This window comes from Sciurus carolinensis, chromosome 12 (assembly GCF_902686445.1).
Source record: "Sciurus carolinensis chromosome 12, mSciCar1.2, whole genome shotgun sequence".
In the NCBI taxonomy this organism is placed as follows: Eukaryota; Metazoa; Chordata; class Mammalia; order Rodentia; family Sciuridae; genus Sciurus; species Sciurus carolinensis.
Window position 1 is genome coordinate 41,506,746 of NC_062224.1, and position 25,363 is coordinate 41,532,108.

The 25,363-nt window shown below is 39.1% G+C and overlaps 1 protein-coding gene, 1 long non-coding RNA gene and 2 other non-coding genes across 4 annotated transcripts in view; 1 reads left to right on the forward strand and 3 right to left on the reverse strand.

Moving 5' to 3' along the window:
• Positions 1-2,882, reverse strand: part of Ccny (cyclin Y) — a 229,068-nt gene extending 226,186 nt beyond the window's left edge. Inside the window, exon 1 of the mRNA XM_047520181.1 lies at positions 2,186-2,882. Within this exon, the coding sequence (XP_047376137.1) occupies positions 2,186-2,339 (154 nt within the window). The 5' untranslated portion in view covers positions 2,340-2,882. The remainder of the gene's footprint in view (positions 1-2,185) is intronic.
• A 15-nt stretch (positions 2,883-2,897) lies between these two features.
• Positions 2,898-25,363, forward strand: part of LOC124961533 (uncharacterized) — a 33,723-nt gene continuing 11,257 nt past the window's right edge. Inside the window, exons 1-2 of the long non-coding RNA XR_007104273.1 lie at positions 2,898-3,115; positions 5,274-5,314. This is a non-coding gene — a long non-coding RNA (uncharacterized LOC124961533). The remainder of the gene's footprint in view (positions 3,116-5,273; positions 5,315-25,363) is intronic.
• Positions 14,837-14,907, reverse strand: Trnai-uau (transfer RNA isoleucine (anticodon UAU)). Its single transcript has one exon. It is a non-coding gene; the product is annotated as a tRNA-Ile (tRNA).
• Positions 15,846-15,949, reverse strand: LOC124962549 (U6 spliceosomal RNA). Its single transcript, XR_007104551.1, has one exon. It is a non-coding gene; the product is annotated as a U6 spliceosomal RNA (small nuclear RNA).

The following is a 25,363-nucleotide window of genomic DNA, read 5'->3' on the forward strand; positions in this document are numbered from 1 at the left end:
ACCATTCCAAATCTGTAAAAGAAGAGTTGATGACCAGGTGTGGTAGCACACACATGTAATGTCAGGAGGCTAAGGTAGGAGGAAACCAAATTCGAGGTCAGCCTCAGCAACTAACCAACTTAGTGAGACCCTCAAAATAAAAAAATAAAAAGGGCTGGGGATGTATCTCAGGGGTAAAGCACCCTGGTTTCAATCCCCAGTACCCAGCAACCCCACCAAAAAAGTTGTGATCTTCCAAAAATTCTCTCAAAAATACTGGATGACTGAAACTTAGATTTCTTTCAAATGAAATAACACTGCATTGTCCACTGGCAAAATCCTTCTAAGCCTTAGTGCCAAATAGCTGGTCACAATTACATACTACACCTACACACACACACACACACACACACACCCCACATATAAATGCCTCTTCATTGCTAAAATCCATAAAAATACTATGCAGCTTGGCACTTAGAAATGTGAAAACTTTTTTTCCTTTTTTTAAATTATCTATTGTTTAAAACATAAAGCATCCACCAAATATGAGTATACAACATAAAGAAAAAAAATTTCCAAATGTTGTTGCCTGTCCACATTGTGTAGGACTAGTTAACAGCTTCCTATAATAAATTCATTCATTGACTGCTTCCTTTAAAATATAATACTAAAACTTTACTAAATGCCAAACATTTATTAAAAGCTTGGGGCTATAGCAGTTCTGGCCTTGATATCCTTCTAGATGCTTTAACATATATAAATCCCAAAATAACGAATGGCTGTAGTTCAAAGACATGTAAAGAACAGGCTAAGATAATGGACAGCTAAAGTAACAACAATAGAAAAGACATAAGGACCTAGAATTTACTAAGTACCTATTATAAACCAAATGTTGTATTAGTCTATGTATGGTACTTATTTAATAAAGTTGTCATCTTAGGAGGAAATTACCTTTAGAAAAAAATTAACAGAAGCCAAACAATGAGAAAATTCTTTCAGCAATTTAAATATGGGTTTCTATATTAAAGGGAATGCCCCATCCTAAACTCAACAAGAATGAATTGAGAGTTTTGTCAATTCATTCACACAAGAATTTTTTTTCATATTAGTTCAATTAGATTTTAACGGTAAGAGGATTTGAGCGTTAAAAAAAGAAAAAGAAAAATCAAGTTTTCATAAAAATAAATTTCTAATTTCTAATTTTTTAAAGTTGAAAATTATGTAAACTGCATTTTATGTAGCTATTCATAGGCCAGAGAGCTGATAAAACAAGGATACTGCACAGCCAAAAGATAAATATTACCAGGTTCAGTAATGAGTCCTTTAATTGTTTTTTTTTTTTTTTTCACAAACTCTAGGCCAAACCAAAAGTTACCCAGATGAATCAAATTCATAGGACTGTAACTCAAATCCACGCAAAAACTAGGTGACTTAACCCAAAGCTGTGTGACAATCTTCTAAAAAAGCATTTCAGGTAAAGGTATTTGACTCCTATCTTACAACCATCTTCCTGTCACATTTTTTTCCCCTGAATATAGATATAAGAATATACATGTGTGTGTACACACACACACACACACACACACACACACAGTTTTTTGTTTTTTTCCTTGCGATGTTTTCATTTTTAACGGCAACAAGGGTAGGGGACAGATCAGTGGAGTCAACTTTAAAGTGTCCGGGAAACCGACTCAGGGCAACTAAGGTCCATAATTTCAAAATGGAAATTCACTTCTCAGTTATGCCAAGGCATAACTTTTTTTATTTTCCTTCCCTTTTGAACGGACAAACACGCTTTCCCTCGTCGCGCCTAACTTGGCCTCAGGCTACATTCGGTCAGTGCCTGGAACCCCCAGACTCTCAGTCGCCGCACTGACCGCTCAGGTCTGTACAAGGACCCAGTTCATGTCACCTCGCGATCTGCACACAACCATTCCCCACGATCAGCCCCGCGAGGCTTTCGAGCCACGGCTGGCAAAGTTTCCCGGCTCACTTGTGGGGAAACCTTGGGGGTAGCTCAGAAGATGCGGGAACCGGGCGCCCAGTGGCGCGGACCAAGAGCCAGATAAGCATGGGTGACAGAAAGTGGCTGAGAGCAGAAGCAGCACGGCCGCGCCGACGCGGGGTGTGCAGCTGAGCGCCCAGGCGCAGCGGGCGGGGTGCGGGGCTGCGGAAGGGGGCTCTGCGGGGCCGCCGCCGCGCTCACCGTCGATGTTCTCCCGGTCGCTGATGTGCTGCAGGTTGCAGCCCGTGTCCTCACGACTCAGGTCCGTGTCGGGCCGATAGGACTCCAGCCGGGAGTGGGCATTCCTCCGGAGCTTGGGGCTGGACGACACGCAGCACGAGGTAGTGTTCCCCATCTTCGGCTGCCCCCCGATTCCTGCTGCTCTAGCCTTCTTCCCAGTCCCCGGTGCGGGGCGCGGGGGCGTGGAGGGAGGCCCGCCCGCCGCCGCCGCGGGAGGGGGCGGAAGCCGCGGCCGGCCGCCGGGTCAGCAGCGGCAGCGGCAGCGGCGGCGGCGGCGGGGCCTCGCCATGGGCGGCGGCGACGAGCGGGCGGCGGTGGCGACGAGCGGGCGGCGGCACCAGCTCCCCTCGGGCTCCGTGCGCGCCCGCCCGAGCCCGGCGGGCCTGTCCGGGGCGGAGGAGCGCTCGGTTCCGGGCGACTGCGGCCGCCGTGCGGAGCTCACCCCGCCGCGGCCATGGCGGGCGGCGCCGCGCAGGCCGCCTCCCCCCCGCGCTTCGCTGTCGGCACCGGGTGCCCCAAGGCAGCGGCGGCCTCCGCAAGCGGTTCCGGTTCAGGCCGGGGACACGCGGGTGCGCGCCGGGCAGCCGGGAGGGCGTGGGCGCGGCCCTCGGCTGGCGCGGCGAGGTACTGTGCGGTGCGGCGGGAGGATGCTCGCGCCCGCCCCCGCCGGCGCGCCCGCCCCCGCCGCAGCCCCTGCCCCGCCCCGTCGCCGCCTCTTCCCTCTGCCCTGGAAGCAGATCCGGGGCTGAGGGAGGTGCGGGGTCGCCCCGCGGGCTGGGCCGACTCCACGCGGCGCCCGGCCTTCAGCTACGGCGAGGGGAACTCGGCCCCTGGAGACCCTTCCTCTGCTGGTCTCGCTCCCTCAACCTCCCTGGGCCGCGGGTTTAAGAGGTGTGTCTGGCGGCCCCACGCCTGCGGGTTCCCGACCCCCGGGAGTAAGCGGAGAGGTCAGAATCCGCAAGAGTGCAGCAGAGGGACACGGGTCGGCGTGGGGTACACTGGCGCAGCCCCGGGAACGCAGGGCCCGCCCCGGCCTCTGGGGGACCGCGGAAGCTTTTATTATAACCAGTATTATTAAAAGCGTCTGAAGAAATTAGGCCTTAATGGAAGTTAGGTTCTTCTGTTTAAAACTTTTTCCGAGGTCATGATAGTGATCTTGTTTTAAGCCCCAAAATAAATCTTGGAGACTCGAGCTATTTTAATGGCGAATTAGGTGCAAGATGTTTGAGTTCCTAGAGGTTCATAAGACGTAGACAAGTTAATACAACTCACCGACTACCCTTGTTTCACTTTTAAATGAGGTCGGTTTTTGTCACACTGGAAACAGGGACTGAACTGAAGCCAATTGCGAGGCATATCAGTAAAAGTCGTCAGACTTTACAGACTTTTTAATTCTCCACATCTAGTCTTTTTAAAAAATCTGCCTGTACCTCCAACACACAGGAATGTTTATAAATTTATTCATCCTTTATTTAAAAAAAAAAAAAAAGCACATTCTCTGAACTGTGGTATTGCCATTTGTTGGGATAAGTGGCAGATGCCCTTGGGAAAGAAATGACTGCGAAGTAGTGATGAGAGCACAAATGTAAAAGGGACGTTCTAAAGTATTGCAGCCCTCCAAAGAGGTGCAGATGGCAGCAAGACAAAATAACATGTTTACTTTTACCTGTCCCGAACTTGCTTCCCAGGGAATGTATATGCCCATTTTCAGGACCATAATGTGTGGTGGGTCAGAGGGTTTTTTTTTATTGTCTGTGCTGCTTTGTAATCAGGGGCATGGTGTGAGAATAAGCACAGCGTTGACCTGTATGTGTAAAGTGTATACCTATTCAGGCATACTAAATAATGTGCATTTGATCATAAAATTTATATTTGTAATAATGTTAACTTTAAAGACCTTCAGGAGAGAATGGGACTTAAGAGCCAGCATAGCTGTCTGCATGCTTCCCTGTGGGGTAGTGTTAACTGAGGAGGGCATCTGGAAGTAGGGAAGACATAACTAGGGGTCAGGGGAGCCACATGTCCTTACCAAAGGATGATCCATTGATGTTCAGGGATTTTTCTGTCCCACTGATCCCCTTCTTCCTCTGTGAAATTCCAGCCATCCCTAGAACACAGAAAACAAAAGAAGGAAAATGCAGAGTCAGGAAGGAAAAAAAAAAAACTTCTAAGGGTATAGCTGCCCTATTCTTATCACCTTGTAGCCAGTTTTCTGTATCAATTACTGAAACATTACTAAGGCAGTTAAGGCAGTTGTAGAATAACTAAGACCCTTTGTTTGTAGTACAACTGTTGCTGCTCTCCTGTAACTCTCTTACTTTCCAGTGACCTCCTCTTCTCATGAGGACTCCTTTTGGTATTTGATGAGAAACAGCTATAGAGGAAGTATTTACTTTGATAGCTACTTGACCTTGACCAGTGCAAGGCGATTCATATATGGAGCCAGGCACCTTGGAGACCGAAGTAGATAAGATATAGTCCCTGCCCTTGAGAAACTCACAGTACAATAAGGTAAATAATCACAGGAACAAGGTTAGAAAGTATCCTGCAATGAGGGTACTAACAACTAGTTAATGGTAAAATCTGAAAAATGCCAGCCTGCTACTTATAAATATCTACATTTATCACATGTGGGTATATCCAAAATTCCACTATGAGGTGGTTTATTTCCATGAAGTAACAAAATATTTAGAGATTCCCTATCAGAATAAAAATTCCCACCAAAACAGTAAGGATGGGTGATAGATTTAAGTATTAGTGCCAAGTCTTTTGAACCAGAGTAACTGCCAGGAACAGGAACATTGTGTTGAAAAGTCTGAGGTGGTTCCGGCTCACTAGGGAAGAGTGTTGCCATGAATGAAGGAGGTGGGGAAGATGGCACTTAAGTCACATGTTTTCTATTCATGGAATACATGATGAAGCAGAGGGAAGTCACCACTGGATATCTGGGAGAAGGCCCACTTTGAAACAGTTAATCTACCTCACCATTGAGAATTCACCATCTATCGCCAGGCTAAATGACCTTAAGAGGCCGTTTCTCTCTTGCCAGAATCTACCTTCATCCTTCTGTGCTCACCAGGATTGGAAATGGTGAGTATGTGCTCCCTAAGAGCTAGTATCCTTTTTAAAAATATGTTTAGTTGTAGATGGACACAATACCTTTATTTTATTTACTTATTTTTATGTGGTGCTAAGGATTGAACCCAGTGCCTCACGTGTACTAGGCAAGTGGTCCACTACTGAGCTACAGCTCTAGTCTACTAGTATACTTTTGATAAGGTGAAGTCCAGCATCTCACTGGTAGGGTCAGGCATAGATCAGGGTGGAAGAGGTTATTGCATGCCCATCTAGTGTTCATTCTCCCCTCTCCCTTGGTTACAAACCCTGTGTTTAAGTGTGGTCTAGCCAATGAGATGTGAATGGAAGTTCCAGGAAAGCTCTGAAAAGGCTTCCTCTTTTCTGCTTTTTGGAATGTGAATACAATGGCTGGAATTCTGGCATCCACTTTGGAATACCAGGTGACCTTGAAGGTGAAGCCATTAACTAACATACTGTTTCTGTAAGCTTTTCTTTTCTTAATATTTTTTTAGATGTTGATAGACCTTTATTTTTATTCATTTATGTATAAGCAGTGCTGAGAATCGAACCCAGTGCCTCACACATGCTAGACAAGCACTTTTACCACTGAGCCACAACCCCAGCACCTGTCCCTATAAGCTTTTACATAAGAAACAAACTATGGGACTGGGGATATAGCTCAGTTGGTAGAGTGCTTGCCTCACATCACAAGGCCCAAGTTCAATCCCTAGCGCCACAAAAAAAAGAAAGAAAGAAAAGAAGAAACAAACAATGTTGTATAAACCACTGTTATTTTGAATTCCCAAGTTATATGTAGCCAAACCTTATCCTGATCTGGGTAGGATTTTATCTTATTCTTTGGTAAGAGTTTTATATACTCAAAGCTGGGTGTGTCAGCACATGTCTATAATATCTCAGCAACTCAGGAAGCTGAAGCAGGAGGATCATGAGTTGAAAGCCCCCCTCAGCAACTTCATGAGGCCTTAAGTAACTCAGTGAGACTGTCTCTAAATAAAACACAAAAAGGACTGGGGATGTGACTCAATAGATAAGTGCCGCTGGATCAATCCCGAGTATAAAAAAAAAAAAAAAAAAAGTTTTATATGTTCACATTGACAGTTTTCACAAGAACCTGGGATAGTCATATGTACTTGGCCCCCACAGCAGAGTCCAGCATGGGATTAGAGCAGACAATAGCAAGCTGTGGTGCTAAAGTAGGATTTTGGTGACAAAAGAAAGTTGTTTGTCCAAAAGACAGATTAATCCCCAAGGAAATACAAAGAATTGGGTTATTAGAAGTTGCTCCCAAGCAGCTCCAGAGGCTGAGGCAAGAGGATCACCAGTTCAAAGCCAACCTCAGCAAAAGTGAGGCACTAAGCAACTCAGTGAGACCGTGTCTCTAAATAAAATACAAAATAGGGATGGCTCAGTGTATGGCTCAGTGGTCAAGTGCCCCTGAGTTCAATGCCCGGTACCCAAAAAAAAAAAAAAAAAAATGTTGAACATCCCTAAACTAAAACCTGAAATTTTGAGCCCCAAAAGTTTTGGATTTTGCATTTCCAGATTAGGGATGCTCAACAGGTATGGTCTACACACATATTCCAAAGTTTTTTTTAAAAAAAGTCAAATCCGAAACACTTCTGGTCCCAAGAATTTCAGATAAGGGATACTCAGCCTGTACTTTAATACAGCACTTCTTCAATATTCCCAGAAGTGGAGGCTCCACCTGCTTTGTTTTGTTTTGTTTTGTTTTTAAAGAACCTGCCACCTATGCAACAGGCACTTTCACTTATCTTAAATTAATTGACCCTGGTTCCCAACACTATAAAACCTGATCGCATTCAAAAGTAAAACAAGAATAGTTGATGACGTGCTAATTTATTGCCTCTCTCTCACCTCCAAGGAACTCAAAATATATTGCCACTATTATTTGACATTAAAATAGCTTTGGGGCCTCCATGAGCAGCCAAGTAGATCCTAGAAACTGGCAGTACAATCACTCCCCTGCTTGGAATCTGTCAATAACTTCTCATTGTTTTTAGAATTAGAGTTTTAGCCCACTGGGCACTCAAGTCCACTTTCTAAGCCAATCAGAACTGCTCACAACTCACTTTTGTTCCTGCCATTCTGGCCTCTCTTCACTCAGGCAACCCCACCCCCTTGAAGTCATTCCTCCTCCCCTGCCCCAGCTGCTTATGTTTTTAATTCTGCCTGATCTTCAAGGTCTAACCCTAGCAATGCTCTTTCTTGTCCCTCATACTGAAGATCATAAACTCTCATGGAGCTTGTGGTATGTAGCTCAGAGTACTTTTCTAACACATAAGGTCCTGGGTTTGATCCACTTCACATGGACTTTACTGGATGCTCTCAAAAGTTACTTTCTTCTTCCTTTTGTTGTTTGTATGCATTGAATTGCTTTATCTTACCATAAGCTTCTAAAGGGAACACATACTCCTCCAGTCCCTCTGGCATCTAGGAGGTACCCGGGATTAGAAAGTGAATAAGAGGTTAGAGAAAAACCTAGACATGCTCTTTTTTTCTATATCCTTTCAGTGTCCATGCTTTTGGTACTTTTCTTTCCTTCATTTTTTCTCAGCAGAGGAAGGACAAGTGATGAATTAGGGACAGGGAAGGGTCAGTTGCTAGTTGCTGTAGAAAGCTAGATTTTTCTCTGATAATTAGTCCCCTTTTACTATAGATGAAATTTTTGAGAAAATATTTTCAATCATTTGCACTGTGATGCTTTTGAGATTCATAGTTACCTGTTAGCAATACATTCATTGCCTTTTATGATTTCTCTTTAATTAACCAGGGATATAGCCCTGGTGAAATGGTGGTGTACTTCTCAGAGTTTGGTCCTGACTTCTGTTAGGAATAAAAACACTAGAATAAAAGTATAATTCACCAAGTTGTCTTTCTTAAAAGGAGAAATCACAATTCCACAGCCTCAGCTGTTTTATTAAACTGGAAAGCACACAAATCCTCCAGAAGATTGCACTCTACATACATTCTAATAAGCCACAGCATTCAGTCAACAGTTTTTTTAAATTTGTCTAAATCATTGGTTCTCAATTCTGGGACAATTTGCCCATGTCTGAAGATTTTTATGTCACCACTGGGGAGGGGATGCTACTTTCATCTAGTGAGTCGGAGCCAGCAATGCTGCGAAACCTTCTACAATGGACAGGGTAACTGGTACCACAAAGAACTATACAACCCAAAAGATGATAGTGCAAAAATTGAGTTATTTACCCTGATCAACTAAATTTCTCAGTTATTCACTTCAAATATACCATTCATTCTTTCCATCAGAACACACATTCTAATACTTTTTATAGTATCCAAAAGAAAAAAACTACATTCTACAAAGAATTCATTCTCTCATTTAGCTTCCCACGAAAACAGTTTAAAGGGAAAAATATTTGTTTTCCAAAGAAAAAACAAAGATTGCTAATTTCAAAACACTTCCTTAACTTCCTACAGAAGAGCTTTTTAAACAGTCATTCTGGCTCCAGTTGTTTTGAAATCACTCTAGAAATATGGATGTGAACCATCTGCCTAACTTAGATAAGCAGGCCTATAACAGAATTTTTTTCCTTAAATGAGAACAAATCCATTAAGAGCTTAGAAGTCAAAGTTTAAGAATATTGTTGAGATCATGTGCAAGCATAGAAAACACTGGATTTATTCTATTTAGGGTCAGATAATATTTCCTTTGCATTAGTCAGTATTTAGCTAGCATTTTTTTTTTTTTTTTTTTCCTTTTCCCCCTGCTTGTGTTACTGGGAATAGAATCCAAGGCCTCACCCATACTAGCTAGGCAAGTGCTTTAACACTGAGTTACACTGTCTACCCTATATTTCCTTTATTATGAGACAAGGGAGATTTCTGTTGATCCTTTGATCATTTCCATATTTTTCCACAATAATGGTATCATGTATAACATTTGGTAACCTCCATTTTTTTCTATAGCATCATAAATATTTTTCCATGCCAATTAACATTTTTTAAAAACTATAGATTAAAAAATACCATATTGATCTACCATAATTTATTTAATCATTCCCCAATTAATGAACTTGCACTTGTTTTTTCATCAAAATAAAAAAATTGAAAGATGAGCATTTTTATATCTTAAAAAATACATTTTATATTTATATAAAAATATATCAGGTATATATTTTTATAGCTGATCTTTATCTTATTTCCATAAAAGGATTTACTAGAATTGAATTTCTAGGTCATTCTGATCAGAAGGAACATTGATAACTACTGCCACATAATAAGTTTATACTTGTTTATATGAATAATTGTTTTCTTATTGATATTTCAAACTTAGAACTTTTGACCATCCTATCATCTATAATTGGATGAGTTTACATTGTTCCTAAGCAGCATTTTTATATGGACTGCATCACAGCATTTATTAATATGTATTATTTTTATTTGCATTTCTCCAAGTAAATTGTGAGGTAGAAAGTAGAAGTTGTCTCATTACTAACAGTTGCAACACTCATCAAGCACAATGGTAACCAGCATCAAGCACTTTGCAGATCAATCTCCAGGAGCAGTAATTATCTCAATCTGTTTCCCTGTGGTGGACTAAAGATAGTTTTGTACACCTAACAGGGAAGCCTCATACAGCTGGATACCTGTATTAATCTAAAGCCAATCCTCACAATTCTTCAGTATGTAGTCATTTTCCCAAGCACCAAATTGCTTCAAAGTATCCTATTAACATTCCTTCCCTACCCCACCACCCCACCCCATTATTGGGAATTGAACGCAGGTACTTCATCACTGAGCTACATCCCCAGACCAACATTACTATTTTTTGTTTAAACCATTAGGTGAGGTTATAGTTGATAATAACCTGAATGTCCACCATGATACAGTATCACCCCAGGTCACTTAGAGCCTGATATGTCAATGTTACATACCTCATAGGGACTTCTTCCTATTGCTTACTTATCAAACTTCTGTGTTTCCTAAGGACTTTACCTTGGCAAAGTACATAAGGCTGACTTTTAATAAATGTTGATTAGTCAACATTCTGGACATTTATAAACACCCAGAAAAAATGATGGGTGATACAAAGAAAGAATTGAGAATTCCTGTCTTCTACCTTCATCCCAGCTGCACTTCTATGCCTTTTTGCATAAGCCCCAGGGCTTTGGGGTCCTCTAGAAGTGAGATCAGTTCCCAGCATTTGAATAACTCTCTTCTTGCTTGGTATTGGGACTGGAAAGAAGTTGGTCTAAGTAGGAAGACCTCACTTAGTGTAATGTGAGGATGCAAAGACCCCCTTTTTGCCTGGTGACAACCTCACTCCCTAACAATGTGCCCCAGATTCCCAGTTGACCATCTTTAGAAGACTTAAAGGCCTTAACATTTCATTCTTGTTTTGTTTTGGCGGTACTAAGGATTGAACCCAGGGGTGCTATGTCACTGAACTACATCCCTAGCTCTTTTTATTTTTTATTTTGTCTTTCTCAGTTTCCCAGGTTGACCTTGAACTTGAGATCCTGCTGCTCCAACCTCCTGAGTAGCTGAGATTACAGACATACGCCAATATGACTAGCTTTAAAATCTCATCTTGTGTTTGATAAGTGATACTGGGAGTATGCATACATTTACTTGTCACAGTTATGTAGTAATGCAGGACCAGCAAGTGTATGGTTAGCCAGATGGTTCACCTTGCAAGGCACTAAAGGAATGGAAGAACACAGGGCAGCATCTTTAAGCCTGACTCCCTCACCTAATAACATTTGAGGAACTAGAGAAAGGACTAATGAGAGCAAAAGACCTATCTGGGAGGGGAGTCATGCCAGGAGCCACTATGGAGGGTCTAGGGAACTCTGAGGAGAACACAGGGGCAATCAAATACCCATGGAATAGGGTAAGAACAGTAAAATCCACATAGAACAAACTTGTACCACTCATGCCTAATATATAGTTAACGTCTTGGCTTCTGTGTATAAAGTACCAAACAAAAGAGGAATGGTACTTGGGTCACCCTAAAATGTGACCATGAATAGAGTAGAAAAGGGAAAAGCCGCCTCATGAAGTAAAAATATTTCCACTTTTACTAATAGTTTTCTCCACTCGCAAATCTGTATTACTAATTTAAAGGAAAAAATAAACTTGAAAAAATGTTCATGTGCATAGATGTTAAATTAAATAGGCAAAGCATCTTAAAATTGTCAATTTTTAATGAAAAACTGAAGCAATCTAAAGCATCACAGATGATGACTAGTCAAGTAAATTCTGCCACATACAATGGTATTCAAGTCATAAAAATAGGATGTACATCATATTTGTGATAAAGTCATGAAATATTAAGAGTCAAAACAGATTACAAAACTGAATGCAATATTTGATCCGTTTGTTAAAAGCTATCTCCATAATAATACATGTGCAACCAGACACAGTTGGCACACAACTGTAATCTGAGCTGCATGGGAGGCTAAACCAAGAGGTTTGCAAGTCCAAGACCAGCCTGGGCAATTTAGCTAGACCCTGTCTCAAAAATAGAAAGAGTGCCCCTGGGTTCCATCACTCACACATACACACACACACACACACACACACACACTACAGATGATATTAGGGATATTCCCAAATAGACTATTGACAATGATTATCTTCAAAATCCATAATTAATTTGATTTTGTTTTCCTTTGTCCTTTTTTTCCTTTTTTTTTTTTTACTTTAAATATGTATTCTCTCCTCAAGCAATAATGCATTTCCTCCCTCCAAAAAGAAAAGCCTAGCTAAATCCTTTTATTTTAAGTGCTTCCATTTTTATCATCTAAACAATTGTAATTTGCTAAAACAAAGGATTGTAGAGTAAAATCCATACCTTGATAGAACAGAATTCAAGCTGGAGGACACCTCATCCATGGTTATAGACCAAGAGACAAATGAAAGCAACAATTCTGATGCAGGGAAAGTACAACCTAGATTTTGGCATTCTGTACAGATTCCTAAATCTTACACTAAAAAAGCATCAACTGGTACAAGTTCTTGCCCTTGTGCACTGTTCATGTTATCTTCCATTTTATTTAACTTACCATAAAATTATATTAGCTATGCTACCAATTAAGCTAAGCTACCTTCTGTCCCATCTCTTAGATTCTATCCTTTAGAGGGTGATACCAACTTCACTGTCCCTCTTTGCCCATCTCCTCCTCCCCAGGGTTGTACTCTTGAGTTGAAAGTGAAGGAACTGTATGTACCATTTAATTACTAAAATATTTTAAAAGGTAACATCTCTAAGCAAACAATGTTTTCCATTGAAAAATATTTTCCAAAGCTCTAAACTTGAAAGTAAACAAAAATTAAGTTTGGGTGTACAAATGGAGGGTGAAAAAGAATAATCTCAAACCCAGCAAACTAGGAACAATTCCTTTAAGAAACCTCCACTTAAAGAACCCTGGCACAGGGCTGGGGATATAGCTCAGTTGGTGGAGTGCTTACCTTGTAAGCACAAGGCCCTGGGTTCAATCCCCAGCACCACAGAAAAAAAAAAAAAAAAAAAAAAAAAAAAAAAGAACCCTGGCACATATAGCTCAAAGCCTTGTCCTAAATGAGGGGATGAGAGTCTTACAGTACCTGCTTTGTAAAACCAGATTCAGTCCTGTTATTGCTCACTCTGGAATCCAGGTGTCTGGCTGCTCAGCTAATGCCTTCTCCTCGACATCATCCGCTCTTGACAAAATTACAGCAGCTGAGCTCTGTAAATTAAATGCCATGATTAAGCAATACTAATCTGAATACCTACAATATTTCTATGGAATTACCAAAAATAAAAGCTTATTTTAATTGATAGTGGAAGGCCTATAAACAAACTATTTGAATAAATTCCTTGAATTCAATAAATCAATACAACAGAAATAACACCAACAGATACTTAGGTATCCACTGTGATCTGAAGGAACTGAAGACCCCATTGAAGAGTTTGTGAGCATGGAAGAGTTACATTGTCAAAGAAGTAGCACACCTGATAATTTCTCCAAGTGTCAGGAAAAGAAAACATCACTTTGGGCTTCAGCAGTCTAAAGAGGCTAAATGGGAAATTCATGCTTATTTAGAAACAAAAATCTAAAACATCGGTAAGGAATTTTGTGTTAATTATAATATGCTGACTTTGTACCTAAAGTGTTTCTCTATAAGGTTGTGAGGTGAATCAGAATAAAAAAAAAAAAAATATATATATATATATATATATATATATTTAACAGTGGTCTTCATAAAGAATATTTTGTGATGATTCTAATTATTTGAATAATGCCATGTGCACACACTTGTATATAGTCAGCATTCTGAAAGTCTCCATTGAGTGTATCCACATCACCCGGTTTCCACTCACATACCACTGGAAGAGATCAATTCTTTTTTAGTTTTTTTAGTTCCAGGGATTGGTCTCAGGGCCTAGCACGTGCCAGGCGTATGTCTGCCACTGAGTTACATACCCAGCCCCAGGAGACTGGAATACTAAATGTAAGCATACTATAAAACGTAAAGAATTCACTAGCTTTGTAAATAATATAAATTGTTTACAAAAATTGTATTTGGAGATTTGACTTTTTTGGCAGTCCCAATTCCGTTAGAATGACCACACAGCCTCAGAGAAGCAGAACCAAATTTTAATTTGAACTAAAAATTTATACTTGATTATATTGGTAATGCCTCTTTTATTTCCCTTTTTCTTTTTTCTTTCTTTTTTGTTGGTTCTTTTTAGTTATATATGACAGTAGAATCCATTTGGAACTAATTATACAAGCATCGAATATATCTTATTTTAATTAGGACCCCATTATTATGGATGTACATGATGGTGGGATTCACTGTGATATATTCATATATGTACACAGGAAAATTATGTCAGAATCATTCCACTATTTTTCCTATCCCCACTCTGTTCCCTTCATTTCCCTTTGACTAATCTACTGAATTTCTGTTCTTCTCTTCCCCAACCTTATCGTGGGTAAGCTTCTACATATCAAGAAAACATTCAACCTTTGTTTTTTGGAGATTGGCTTATTTCACTTAGCATGATAGTAGTCTCCAATTCCATTCATTTACCAGCAAAACTCATAAAGTCATTCTTCTTTATGGCTGAGTAATATTCCATTGTGCATATATACCTCATTTTCTTTATCTATTCATCTGTTCAAGGGCACCTAGGTTGGCTACATAGCTTAGCTATTTTGAATTGAGTTGCTATAAACACTGATGTATCTGCAGTGCTGTAGTATGCTGATTCTAAATCCTTGGGATATATACCGAGGAGTGGGATAGCTGGGTCAAAGAGTGCTTTCATTCCTAGTTTTTTGCAGAATCTCCATACTGCTTTCCAGAGTGGTTGCACCAATTTGCAGTCCCACCAGCAATGTATGAGTGTGCCATTTTCTCCACGTTCTCACCAGCATTCATTGCTATTTGTATTCTTGGTAATTGCCATTCTTGGTAATTCTCATTCTGACTGGAACGAGATGAAATCTCAGTGTAGTTTTTTTTTTTTTTTTTTTTTGGGTACTGGGGATCGAACCCAGGGCCTTGTGCTTATAAGGCAAGCACTCTACCGACTGAGCTATCTCCCCAGCCCCTCAGTGTAGTTTTAATTTGCATTTCTCTAATTGCTAGAGATGTTGAACATCTTTTCGTGTATTTGTTGACCATTAGTATTTCTTATTTTGAGAAATGTCTATTTAGTTCCTTTGCCCTTTGGTTGAGTTATTTGTGTTTTTCTTTTTTGTTTTGTTAAGTTTTTTGCATTCTTTGAATATACTGGAAATTAAACACCCTGTCTGAGGTACAGGTGGCAAAGATTTTTCTCCCATTCTGTACATGTTCTCTTCCACTCTTGATTGTTTTCCCCTCCTATTTTAAAAACTCAACTTTAATGAGACACATTTTACATAAAATAAAATGCACCCATTTAACTACATATTTTTATGTTTAGTGAAATTAATACCCCTATGTAACCTCATCACTACAATCAATATTTAAAACATTTCCATCCACCAGATTCCCTTATATTCATCCAGTCATCCATCCTTACAAGGGGAAAATCTCCCTAGATGCGTATTGCCCCAATTGAGTTGCAGCTGCCTCCAAACAGTGCTCAACTGTCCACTGTCTGGGACACTTGAAGACAGAAAGTGACTGTACTCAACAAACACAAGAAACCAGCTCATAGTTCTCTGGATCCTAACTCAAAACTTGGTCTAATTCAAGGTGTAAATCCAACAGATTCCACAGGAAATCAGATTAAACACATGGTGCTTGGTAATACAAGTTGACTGGAATAAAAAGAAATAGCTATTGCCTTCTTTATCCAGAAAGCTAGGTCATCTTCAGGCAGAGCTTGCTGCCCTGTCCCCAACTCCCGAAATCGGACCTAGGGCATGGCATGTGAACAGAAAATGTTTGTTGACTGAATAGAATGATGTCTCATACTCTCTGAATTTTTTTTCACTTTTAGATCCACTTTTATTTTCTTTATTCCTCCTCACATACAGAACTTCTCCACACACATTAAGATATGGAAGGCTTCACAAATTTGAGTGTCATCCCTTTACAGGGGGCCATGCTAGACTCTGTATCATTCCAATTATAGTATATGTGCTGCTGAGCAAGCACCTCTTTGAATTTTTATAACCCAGTAGCCTTTGTTTTATTTATGCTGCATTCCATTTTACATTCTTCCTGTGTATTACATAAATAACAGTATCAAACATCATTTGAGGACTTTAGAAATTTTTCATAACTTTATTGATACTGATCTCTCAAATCATGTTAGAAAGGTGCAGTTATACCAGCTAGCAATTTGAAGTATTCATGAAACAAGGAGGAAATTACTTATATAGAAAGTACTTTCAGGGCTGGGGTTGTGGCTCAGTGGTAGAGCACTTGCCTCGTACCTGTGAGGCACTGGGTTCAATCCTCAGCACCACATGAAAATAAATAAAATAAAGATATTATGTCCATCTCCAACTAAAAATATATATTAAAAAAATAAGAAAGTACTTTCATAATAGGAGGGCAAAAGCTATATTAATGAAATGCTTTCTGGGGTAGAATCAGATTATTAACAAAATATGGTACATCAGTTTGCTGGTGCTGCTATAACGAAGACTGGAAGACCGGGTAGCTTATGCCACAGATATTGATTTCTTCACAGTTCTGGAGCCTAGATGTTCAAGGTCAAGGTCACCAGGGCTGGCTTCTTCTGAGGGCCTTCCTTCTTGGCTTGAGAATGACCATCATCTTCTGATATCTTCACATGATCTTCCCTTTAGGTCTGTCAGTGTCTTAATCTGTTCTTATTAGGACAGCAGTCATACTGGCTTAGGCCTACCAATATTACCTTATTTAACTTTAATTGCCTCATTAAAGCTCCTGTCTCCTAATACAGTCATTTTCTGATAAACTCAACATATGAATAGGGGGGTATAATTCATCCCATAATGTGAGAAGAGAGAAAAGATTATACTACTATATGTAAAATATGTGTTTGCTAATGTTACCAGGTTTGTTTTTTTTCAATGAATCAGAAGATTTAATTGTTTAGCTATAAATGATATCCCAAATTTGATCTACAAACTAAATGCAATCCCAAACAAAATCCCAACTGACTATTTTTTTTGATGTTGCAATGGCATGTTTATTTTTTAAATTTATTTATTTTGATTCATTGTAAACAAATGGGGTACAACTTGTTTCTCTGTACATGAAGTAGAGTTATACCATTTGTGTAATCATACATTTACATAGAGTAATGATGTTTGTCTCATTCTCTTATTTTTCCTCCCCCCACCCCTCTTTTTCCTGTATATAATCCATCCTTCCTCCATTCTTGCCTCCCTCCCCCTGCATTATGCATCATCATCCGCTTATCAGAGACATCATTTGTCCTTTGGTTTTTTGGGATTGGCTTACCTCACTTAGCATGATATTCTCCAACTTCATCCATTTGCCTGCAAATGCCATGATTTTATTATTCTTTATGGCTGAGTAATATTCCATGTGTATATATACCACAGTTTCTTTATCCATTCATCTATTGAAGGGCATCTAGTTTGGTTCCACAATCTGGCTGTTGTGAATTGAGCAGCTATGAACATTGTTGTGGCTGTATCTCTGTAGTATGCTGATTTTAGGTCCTTTGGGTATAGGCCAAGGAGTGGGATAGCTGGGTCAAATGATGGGTCCATTCCAAGTTTTCTAAGGAATCTCCACACTGCTTTCTAGAGTGGCTGCACTAATTTGCAGCCCCACCAGCAATGTATGAGTGTACCTTTTTCCCCACATCCTCTCCAACACCTATTGTTGCTTGTATTCTTGATCATCACCATTCTAATTGGGGTGAGATGGAATCTTAGGGTAGTTTTGATTTGCATTTCTCTTATTACTAGAGATGTTGAACATTTTTTCATATGTTTGTTGATTGCTTGTAGATTTTCTTCTGTGAAGCATCTGTTCATATCCTTAGCCCATTTGTTGATTGGGTTATTTGTATTCTTGGTGTAGAGTTTTTTGAGTTCTTTATATATTCTGGAAATTAGTGCTCTATCTGAAGTATGAGTGGCAAAGATTTTCTCCCACTCTGTAGGCTCTCTCTTCGCATTGCTGATAGTTTCCTTTGCTGAGAGAAAGCTATTTAATTTGAATCTGTCCCAGTTATTGATTCTTGCTTTTATTTCTTGAGCTATTGGAGTCCTGTTAAGGAAGTCTGATCCTAAGCCAACAAGTTGAAGATTTGGACCTACTTTTTCTTCTATAAGATGCAGGGTCTCTGGTCTGATTTCAAGGTCCTTGATCCATTGTGAGTTGATTATTGTGCAGGGTGAGAGACAGGGGTTTAGTTTCATTCTGTTGCATATGGATTTCCAGTTTTCCCAGCACCATTTGTTGAAAAGGCTATCTTTTCTCCATTGCATATTTTTGGCACCTATGTCTAGTATGAGAAAATTGTATTTATTTGGGTTGTGTCCATGTCCTCTATTCTATACCATTGATCTACCTTTCTATTTTGGTACCAATACCATGCCATTTTTGTTACTATTGCTTTGTAGTATAGTTGAAGTTCTGGTATTGCGACACCCCCTGTTTCATTCTTCCTGGTAAGGATTGCTTTAGCTATTCTGGGTTTCTTATTCTTCCAGATGAATTTCATGATTGCTTGCTCTATTTCTGTAAGGTACATCATTGGGATTTTAATTGGAATTGCATTGAAACTGTATAGCACTTTAGGTAGTATGGCCATTTTGACAATATTAATTCTGCCTATCCAAGAACATGGGAGATCTTTTCATCTTCTAAGGTCTTCCTCAATTTCTTTCTTCAATGTTTTGTAGTTTTCATTGTAGAGATCTTTTACCTCTTTGGTTAGATTGATTCCCACGTATTTTATTTTTTTTGTGGCTATTGCAAATGGAATTGTTTTCCTCATTTCCCTTTCAGATGTTTCATCACTTGCATATAAAAATGCTTTAGATTTATGCATGTTGATTTTATAGCCTGCTATTTTGCTGAATTCAGTGATGAGGTCTAGAAGTTTTCTGGAGGAGTTTTTTGGATCCTCTAAATATAGAATCATGCCATCAGCAAATAGTGACAGCTTAAGTTCCTCTTTTCCTATTTGTATCCCTTTAATTTCTTTAGTCTGTCTAATTGCTCTGGCTAGAGTTTCGAGGACAATGTTGAATAGAAGTGGTGAAAGAGGACATCCCTGTCTTGTTCCCGTTTTTAAAGGGAATGGTTTCAGTTTTTCTCCATTAAGAATGATGTTGGCCATGGGCTTAGCATAAATAGCCTTTACAATGTTCGTGTATGTTCCTACTATCCCTATTTTTTCTAGTGTTTTGAGCATGAAGGGGTGTTGTATTTTGTCGAACGCTTTTTCTGTGTCAATTGAAATAACCATATGATTCTTATCCTTAAGTCTATTGACATGATGGATTACGTTTATTGATTTACTGATGTTAAACCATCCTTGCATTCTAGGGATGAACCCCACTTGATCGTGGTGCACGATTTTCTTAATATGTTTTTGGATACGGTTTGCCAATATTTTGTTAAGGATCTTTGCATCTATATTCATCAAGGATATTGGTCTAAAATTTTCTTTCCTTGATGTGTCTTTTCCTGGTTTGATTATGAGGGTGAAATTAGTTTCATAGAATGAGTTTGGTAGGGTACCCTCCTTTTCTATTTCCTGGAATACTTTGAGAAGTATTGGAATGAGTTCTTTGAAGGTCTTGTAGAACTCGGCTGAGAATACGTCTAGTCCTGGGCTTTTCTTGGATGGTAGGTTTTTAATGGCTTCTTCTATTTCATTTCTTGATTTTGATCTGTTTAAATTTTGCATGTCGTCCTGCTTCAGTTTGGAAGGAGCATATGTCTCTAGAAATTTGTCAATGTCTTCGGTAGTTTCTATTTTGTTGGAATACAGATTTTTGAAGTAGCTTCTCATTATGTTCTGTATCTCAGTGGTGTCTGTCGTGATATTTCCTTTTTCATCACGAATTTTAGTAATTTGAGTTTTCTCTCTCCTCTGTTAGTGTAGCTAAGGGTTTGTCTATTTTGTTTACTTTTTCAAAGAACCAACTTTTTGTTTTGTCAATTTTTTGAATTCTTTTCTTTCAATTTCATTGATTTCAGCTCTGATTTTAATTATTTCCTGTCTTCTACTACTTTTTCTGTTATTTTGTTCTTCTTTTTCTAGGGCTTTGAGCTATAATGTTAGGTCATTTAGTTGTTGACTTTTCATTCTTTTCTGGAATGCACTCCATGCAATGAATTTCCCTCTTAGTACCGCTTTCATAGTGTCCCAGAGATTTTGATATGTTGTATCATTGTTCTCATTGACCTTTAAGAATTTTTTTATCTCCTCCCTGATGTTTTCTGTTATGCATGTTTCATTCAATAGCATATTATTTAGTCTCCAGGTGTTGGAGTAATTTGTTTTTTATTTTGTCATTGATTTCTACTCTCAGTCTATTATGATCTGATAGAACACAAGGCAGTATCTCTATTTTTTTGCATTTCCTAAGGGCTGCTTTGTGGCATAACATATGGTCTATTTTCGAGAAGTTTCCATGTGCTGCTGAGAAGAAAGTGAATCTGCTCGTTGATGGATGGATTATTCTATATATATCTATTAAGTCTAGGTTATTGATTGTGTTATTGAGTTCTGTGGTTTCTTTGATTGGTTTTTGTTTGGAAGATCTATCTAGTGGTGACAGCAGTGTGTTAAAGTCACCCAGAATTATTGTGTTGTGGTCTAAGTGATTCCTGAAATTGAGAAGGATTTGTTTGATGTACAGGGGATGCACCATTGTTTGGGGCAACATTATGTTATGTTATGTCTTCCTGATTTATGGTTCCCTTAAGCAATTGAAATGTCCTTCTTTATCCCTTCTGACTAACTTTGGCTTGAAGTCCACTTTATCTGATATAAGGATGGAAACCCCCGCTTTTTTACTGAGTCCATGTGCGTGGTAGGTTTTTTCCCATCCTTTCACCTTTAGTCTGTGGATGTCTTTTTCTATGAGATGAGTCTCTTGCAGGCAGCATATTGTTGGGTCTTTCTTTTTAATCCATTCTGCCAGCCTATGTCTTTTGATTGATGAGTTTAGGCCATTAACGTTCAGGGTTATTATTGAGATATGATTTGTATTCCCAGTCATTTGGGCTCATTTTTGGTTTTTAATTTGGCTTGGTTTCTCCTTTGAGTGGTTTTTCTCTAAGGTAGTTTCTCCTTTTGCTGACCTACATTGTTGTTTTTCATTTCCTCCTCATGGAATATTTTGTTGAGAACATTCTGTAGCGCAGACTTTCTATTTGTAAATTCTTTTAACTTTTGTTTATCATGGAAGGATTTTATTTCATCTTCAAATCTGAACGTTAGTTTTGCTGGGTATAAGATTCTTGGTTGACAACCATGTTCCTTCAGAGCTTGAAATATGTTGTTCCAGGCCCTTCTAGCTTTTAGAGTCTGGGTTGAGAAGTCGGGTGCTATCCGTATTAGTTTCCCCCTATATGTAATCTGATGCTTTTCTCTCACAGCTTGCAAAATGCAATCTTTATTTTGAATGTTAGGCATTTTCATTATAATGTACCTTGGTGTGGATCTGTTGTGATTTTGTGCATTTGGTGTTCTGTAAGCCTCTTGTATTTGATTTTGCATTTCATTCTTCAGGTTTGGGAAATTTTCTGATATTATTTCATTGAATAAATTGTTCATTCCTTTGGTTTGTATCTCTGTGCCTTCCTCAATCCCAATAATTCTTAAATTTGGTCTTTTCATGGTGTCCCATAGTTCTTGGAGATTCTGTTCATGATTTCTTACCATCTTCTCCATTTGGGCAGCTTTATTTTCAAGATTAAATATTTTGTCTTCATTGTCTGAGGTTCTGTCTTCCAAGTGGTCTAGTCTTTTGGTGATGCTTTCCATAGAGTTTTTTATTTGGTTTATTGTTTCCTTCATTTCAAGGATTTCTTTTGGGTTTTTTTGAGAATCTCTACCTCTTTGTTGCAATTATCTTTTGCTTCCTGCAGTTGCTCTTTCAGCTTATTGGTGTTATCATTCATTGCCTACATTTGCTCTCATCTCATCCTTTGCTTCGCAAATCATCTTAATCATGTATAATCTGAAGTCCTTTTCTGACATTTCTTCTACCATACTGTCATTGGATTCTATTAATATAGAATCTAGATTTGTTTGAATCATTTTCTTCCCTTGTTTTTTCATGTTTTTCATGTATCTTCCCCTCTAGCAGTGCAGATCTGGGGTATTGCAGATTTTCCCCTATAGGCTTAGAGTGGCCCTATAGGTTTCCAAAACCTTTTCTTTAAGCGGAGATCAATATTAGCAGTGCCCAATTCAGACACTATGCAATCCTAGACCAAATAGCCCCTGACAATGAGTTTCAAGTCTCCAGCAGGCATCTCAGGATGGGATTTGCCCCATCTAATGATCGGAGCTATGACTTCCAGGATTATCCAAGATGGCCGCTCTGGCTTCCAAATGTGTTGGCCAATGGGGAGCTGCAGCTCGGGGTGTGGACGTGGTCGACTGGAGGTCCTGGAGGCAGGGTGTGGTTGGTCAGGTAGGGGTCCTGGAGGTTGGGTGTGTTTGGTGTGGTTGCAGGATCCTGGAGGCCGGGTGCAATCATTCGGTCTGGGGTCCCGGTTATAGGGCGCAGTCAGTTGGTCTGGGGGTCCTGGTGGCAGGGAGCAGTCAGTCGATGTGAGGGCCCCAGAGTCAGGGAGTGATCAGTCTGGCTGAGGGATCCTGGAGACGGGGCGCAGTCAGTCTGGCCATGGGTCCTACAGGGCCTGGCTGTTGTCTCAAAATGGTGGCAGCCACGTGTAATCCCACATCTTTTCAATGAAATAATATCAGAAAATACTCCAAACCACTATACTAACAAGGAGTCACACAGAAGCGGCTCTTCTGATAGGCTTTTTATCCCTCTCCCATCATTGGCATTTTAATTGGAATTGCATTGAATCTGTGTAGCACTTTTGGTAGTATGGCCATTTGACAATATTAGTTCTGCCTATCCAAGAACATGGGAGATCTTTCCATCTTCTAAGGTTTTCTTTAATTTCTTTCTTTAGTGTTCTGTAGTTCTCGTTGTAGAGGTCTTTCACCTTCTTTTGTTAGATTGATTCCCAAGTATTTTGTTTAAGGCTATTGTGAATGGAGTAGTTTTCCTAAATTTTCTTTCTGAGGATTCGTCACTTATGAATAAAATTGCATTAGATTTATGAGCATTGATTTTATATTGTGCTACTTTACTGAATTCATTTATTAGTTCTAGACATTTTCTGGTTGAATTTTCTGGCTCCGCTAAATATACAATCACGTCATCAGCAAATATGGAGAGCTTGAGTTCTTCTTTTTCTATTTGTATCCCCTTAATTTCTTTGGTCTGTCCAATTGCTGTGGCTAGTTTCAAGGATGATGTTGAATAGAAGTGGTGAAAGAGGGCATCCCTACCTTGTTCCAGTTGTTACCAGGTTTTAAAACACTAGAGTAACTTGGCAAGCTAGACCTGTGACGTTAATCAAATTTTATTAGCAGCCAGTATCATAGTTGGAAAGAGAGGTGATATAGCAATTAAATCCTAATGAAATATCAAGATGCCATTTCCTTAAAACCTAGGATTCACCCATAATCTATTACAGAAGGATTAGGTAATTGGCCCTATTTTCAAAAATGAGGCTAGGTTTAAAAGCTCAAGTTTTCTTTATTCATATTTAATAAATTCTTACATCTAAATGTTGATCCTGGTCTGGGTTTTTTGGTCTGTTTTGTTTTGTTTCTTGAGATGGTCTCATTATGTTACCCAGGCTGGTCTCCAACTTCTGGGCTCAAGCAATCCTTCTTCATTCTCTGGAGTATCTGGGACTACAGGCAGCACTGCCATATCTGGTTGATTCTTGCACTTTATAATCTAAAATTCTTGCCTATAAGAATGCTTTATTAACACATCCTAGTATTCAGTTGTGATTGTAGTACTCTGTCTTGCTACTTTTCTGCTTTCATGCCTTGCTGCTTTCACGATTGCCTTAAAAAAAAAACAAAAAACTAACATAACTTCACAACCATCCAAAAGAAGCTCAGAAGTAGTAAACCTTTTTGGACAAGATATCTGTGGTACAAATTACTTCAATAAACAAAAAAACCTTAAAATTTTCCAACTCAAAAATATGTTTTAAAATATGTTTTACACAGTGCTGGTCATAGCACCTAGAAAATAATCATTCTTTTACAATGCTCATGGAAATGTGAGTTGGTTCAAACTTTCTGAATGATAACTTTATAACACTCATCAAAAGCCTCAGAATATTATGACTATTAATTCCATATTTCTATGAGTTCATCCAAAGAATTATGGATATGGTTACAAAAATATAGCTTTATACACTGCAATGGTAGACATGTGACCAAGTTCTATCATCAATAAGAGGAGTAAGAACATGGGGAAGAACTGGGTGTGGTGGCACACGCCTGTAATCTGAGCAACTCAGGAGATTGAGGCAAGAGGATTACAAATTTGAGACCAAGCCTGGGCAACTTAGCGAGACCCTGTTACAAAATTTAAAAAAATAAAAAGGGCTGAGGATGTAGCTCAGTACTGTAGCACCCCAGGTTCAGTCCTCAGAACAAAAAAAAAAAAGAAAAGAAAAGAAAAGGAAGAGATTCATCTAAATACATCAAGCAAGACACTTCTCTATATCTCTGTCTTCTGACCCAAACCCCTAGCCAGTTCTGTTTCTCAGTTTCATTGCTATGCAGACAATATATGGCCAAACTTTTCAACAGTTTGCAGACAGGGGTTTACAAATACCTTGTTAATGTGGATTACTAAAACCCTCCACAAAGTACAATACATAATGACAGTATAATCAATTCTAACAAGAAGTCACCAAAAATAATTCTAAATTATTAAGAACATTTGAAATACATTATTATGTCCTCTAATTATGTTAATTCTAGCAAGAAATCACAAAAAATAATCCTAAATTATCAAGAAAATTTGATATATATAATTATGTCCTCTATTTATAACAGTGAACCTCCTTATAAATAGTATATCTTGAGATATTAGCTAATCACAGTAATACAGCTATATAAATTAAAACTAAATATATATTTTATAGCGGGGCATGGTGGTGCATGCCTGTAATCCCAGTGGCTCTGGAGGCTGAGGCAGGAGGATGGCGAGTTCAAAGCCAACCCCAGCAACTTAGCAAGGCCCTTAGCGACTTGGTGAGATCCTGTCTCTAAATAAAATTAAAAAAGGACTGGGAATGTTGCTCAGTGGTTAAGTGCCCCTGGGTTCAATCCCCAATACCAAAACCAACCAAACAAAACAAATAGAACAAAAATAAATAAATATTTATTGAAGCTGAGCATTCCAAAAAAATATTATACTACAAGGGATACTCAATCAAAAGAAGTTTGGAGACCACTTCTACAATGAAAAATCTTCCATTGCTCTTTGGGGCAGGAGATGTTCTGAACTGTCCACTGACATT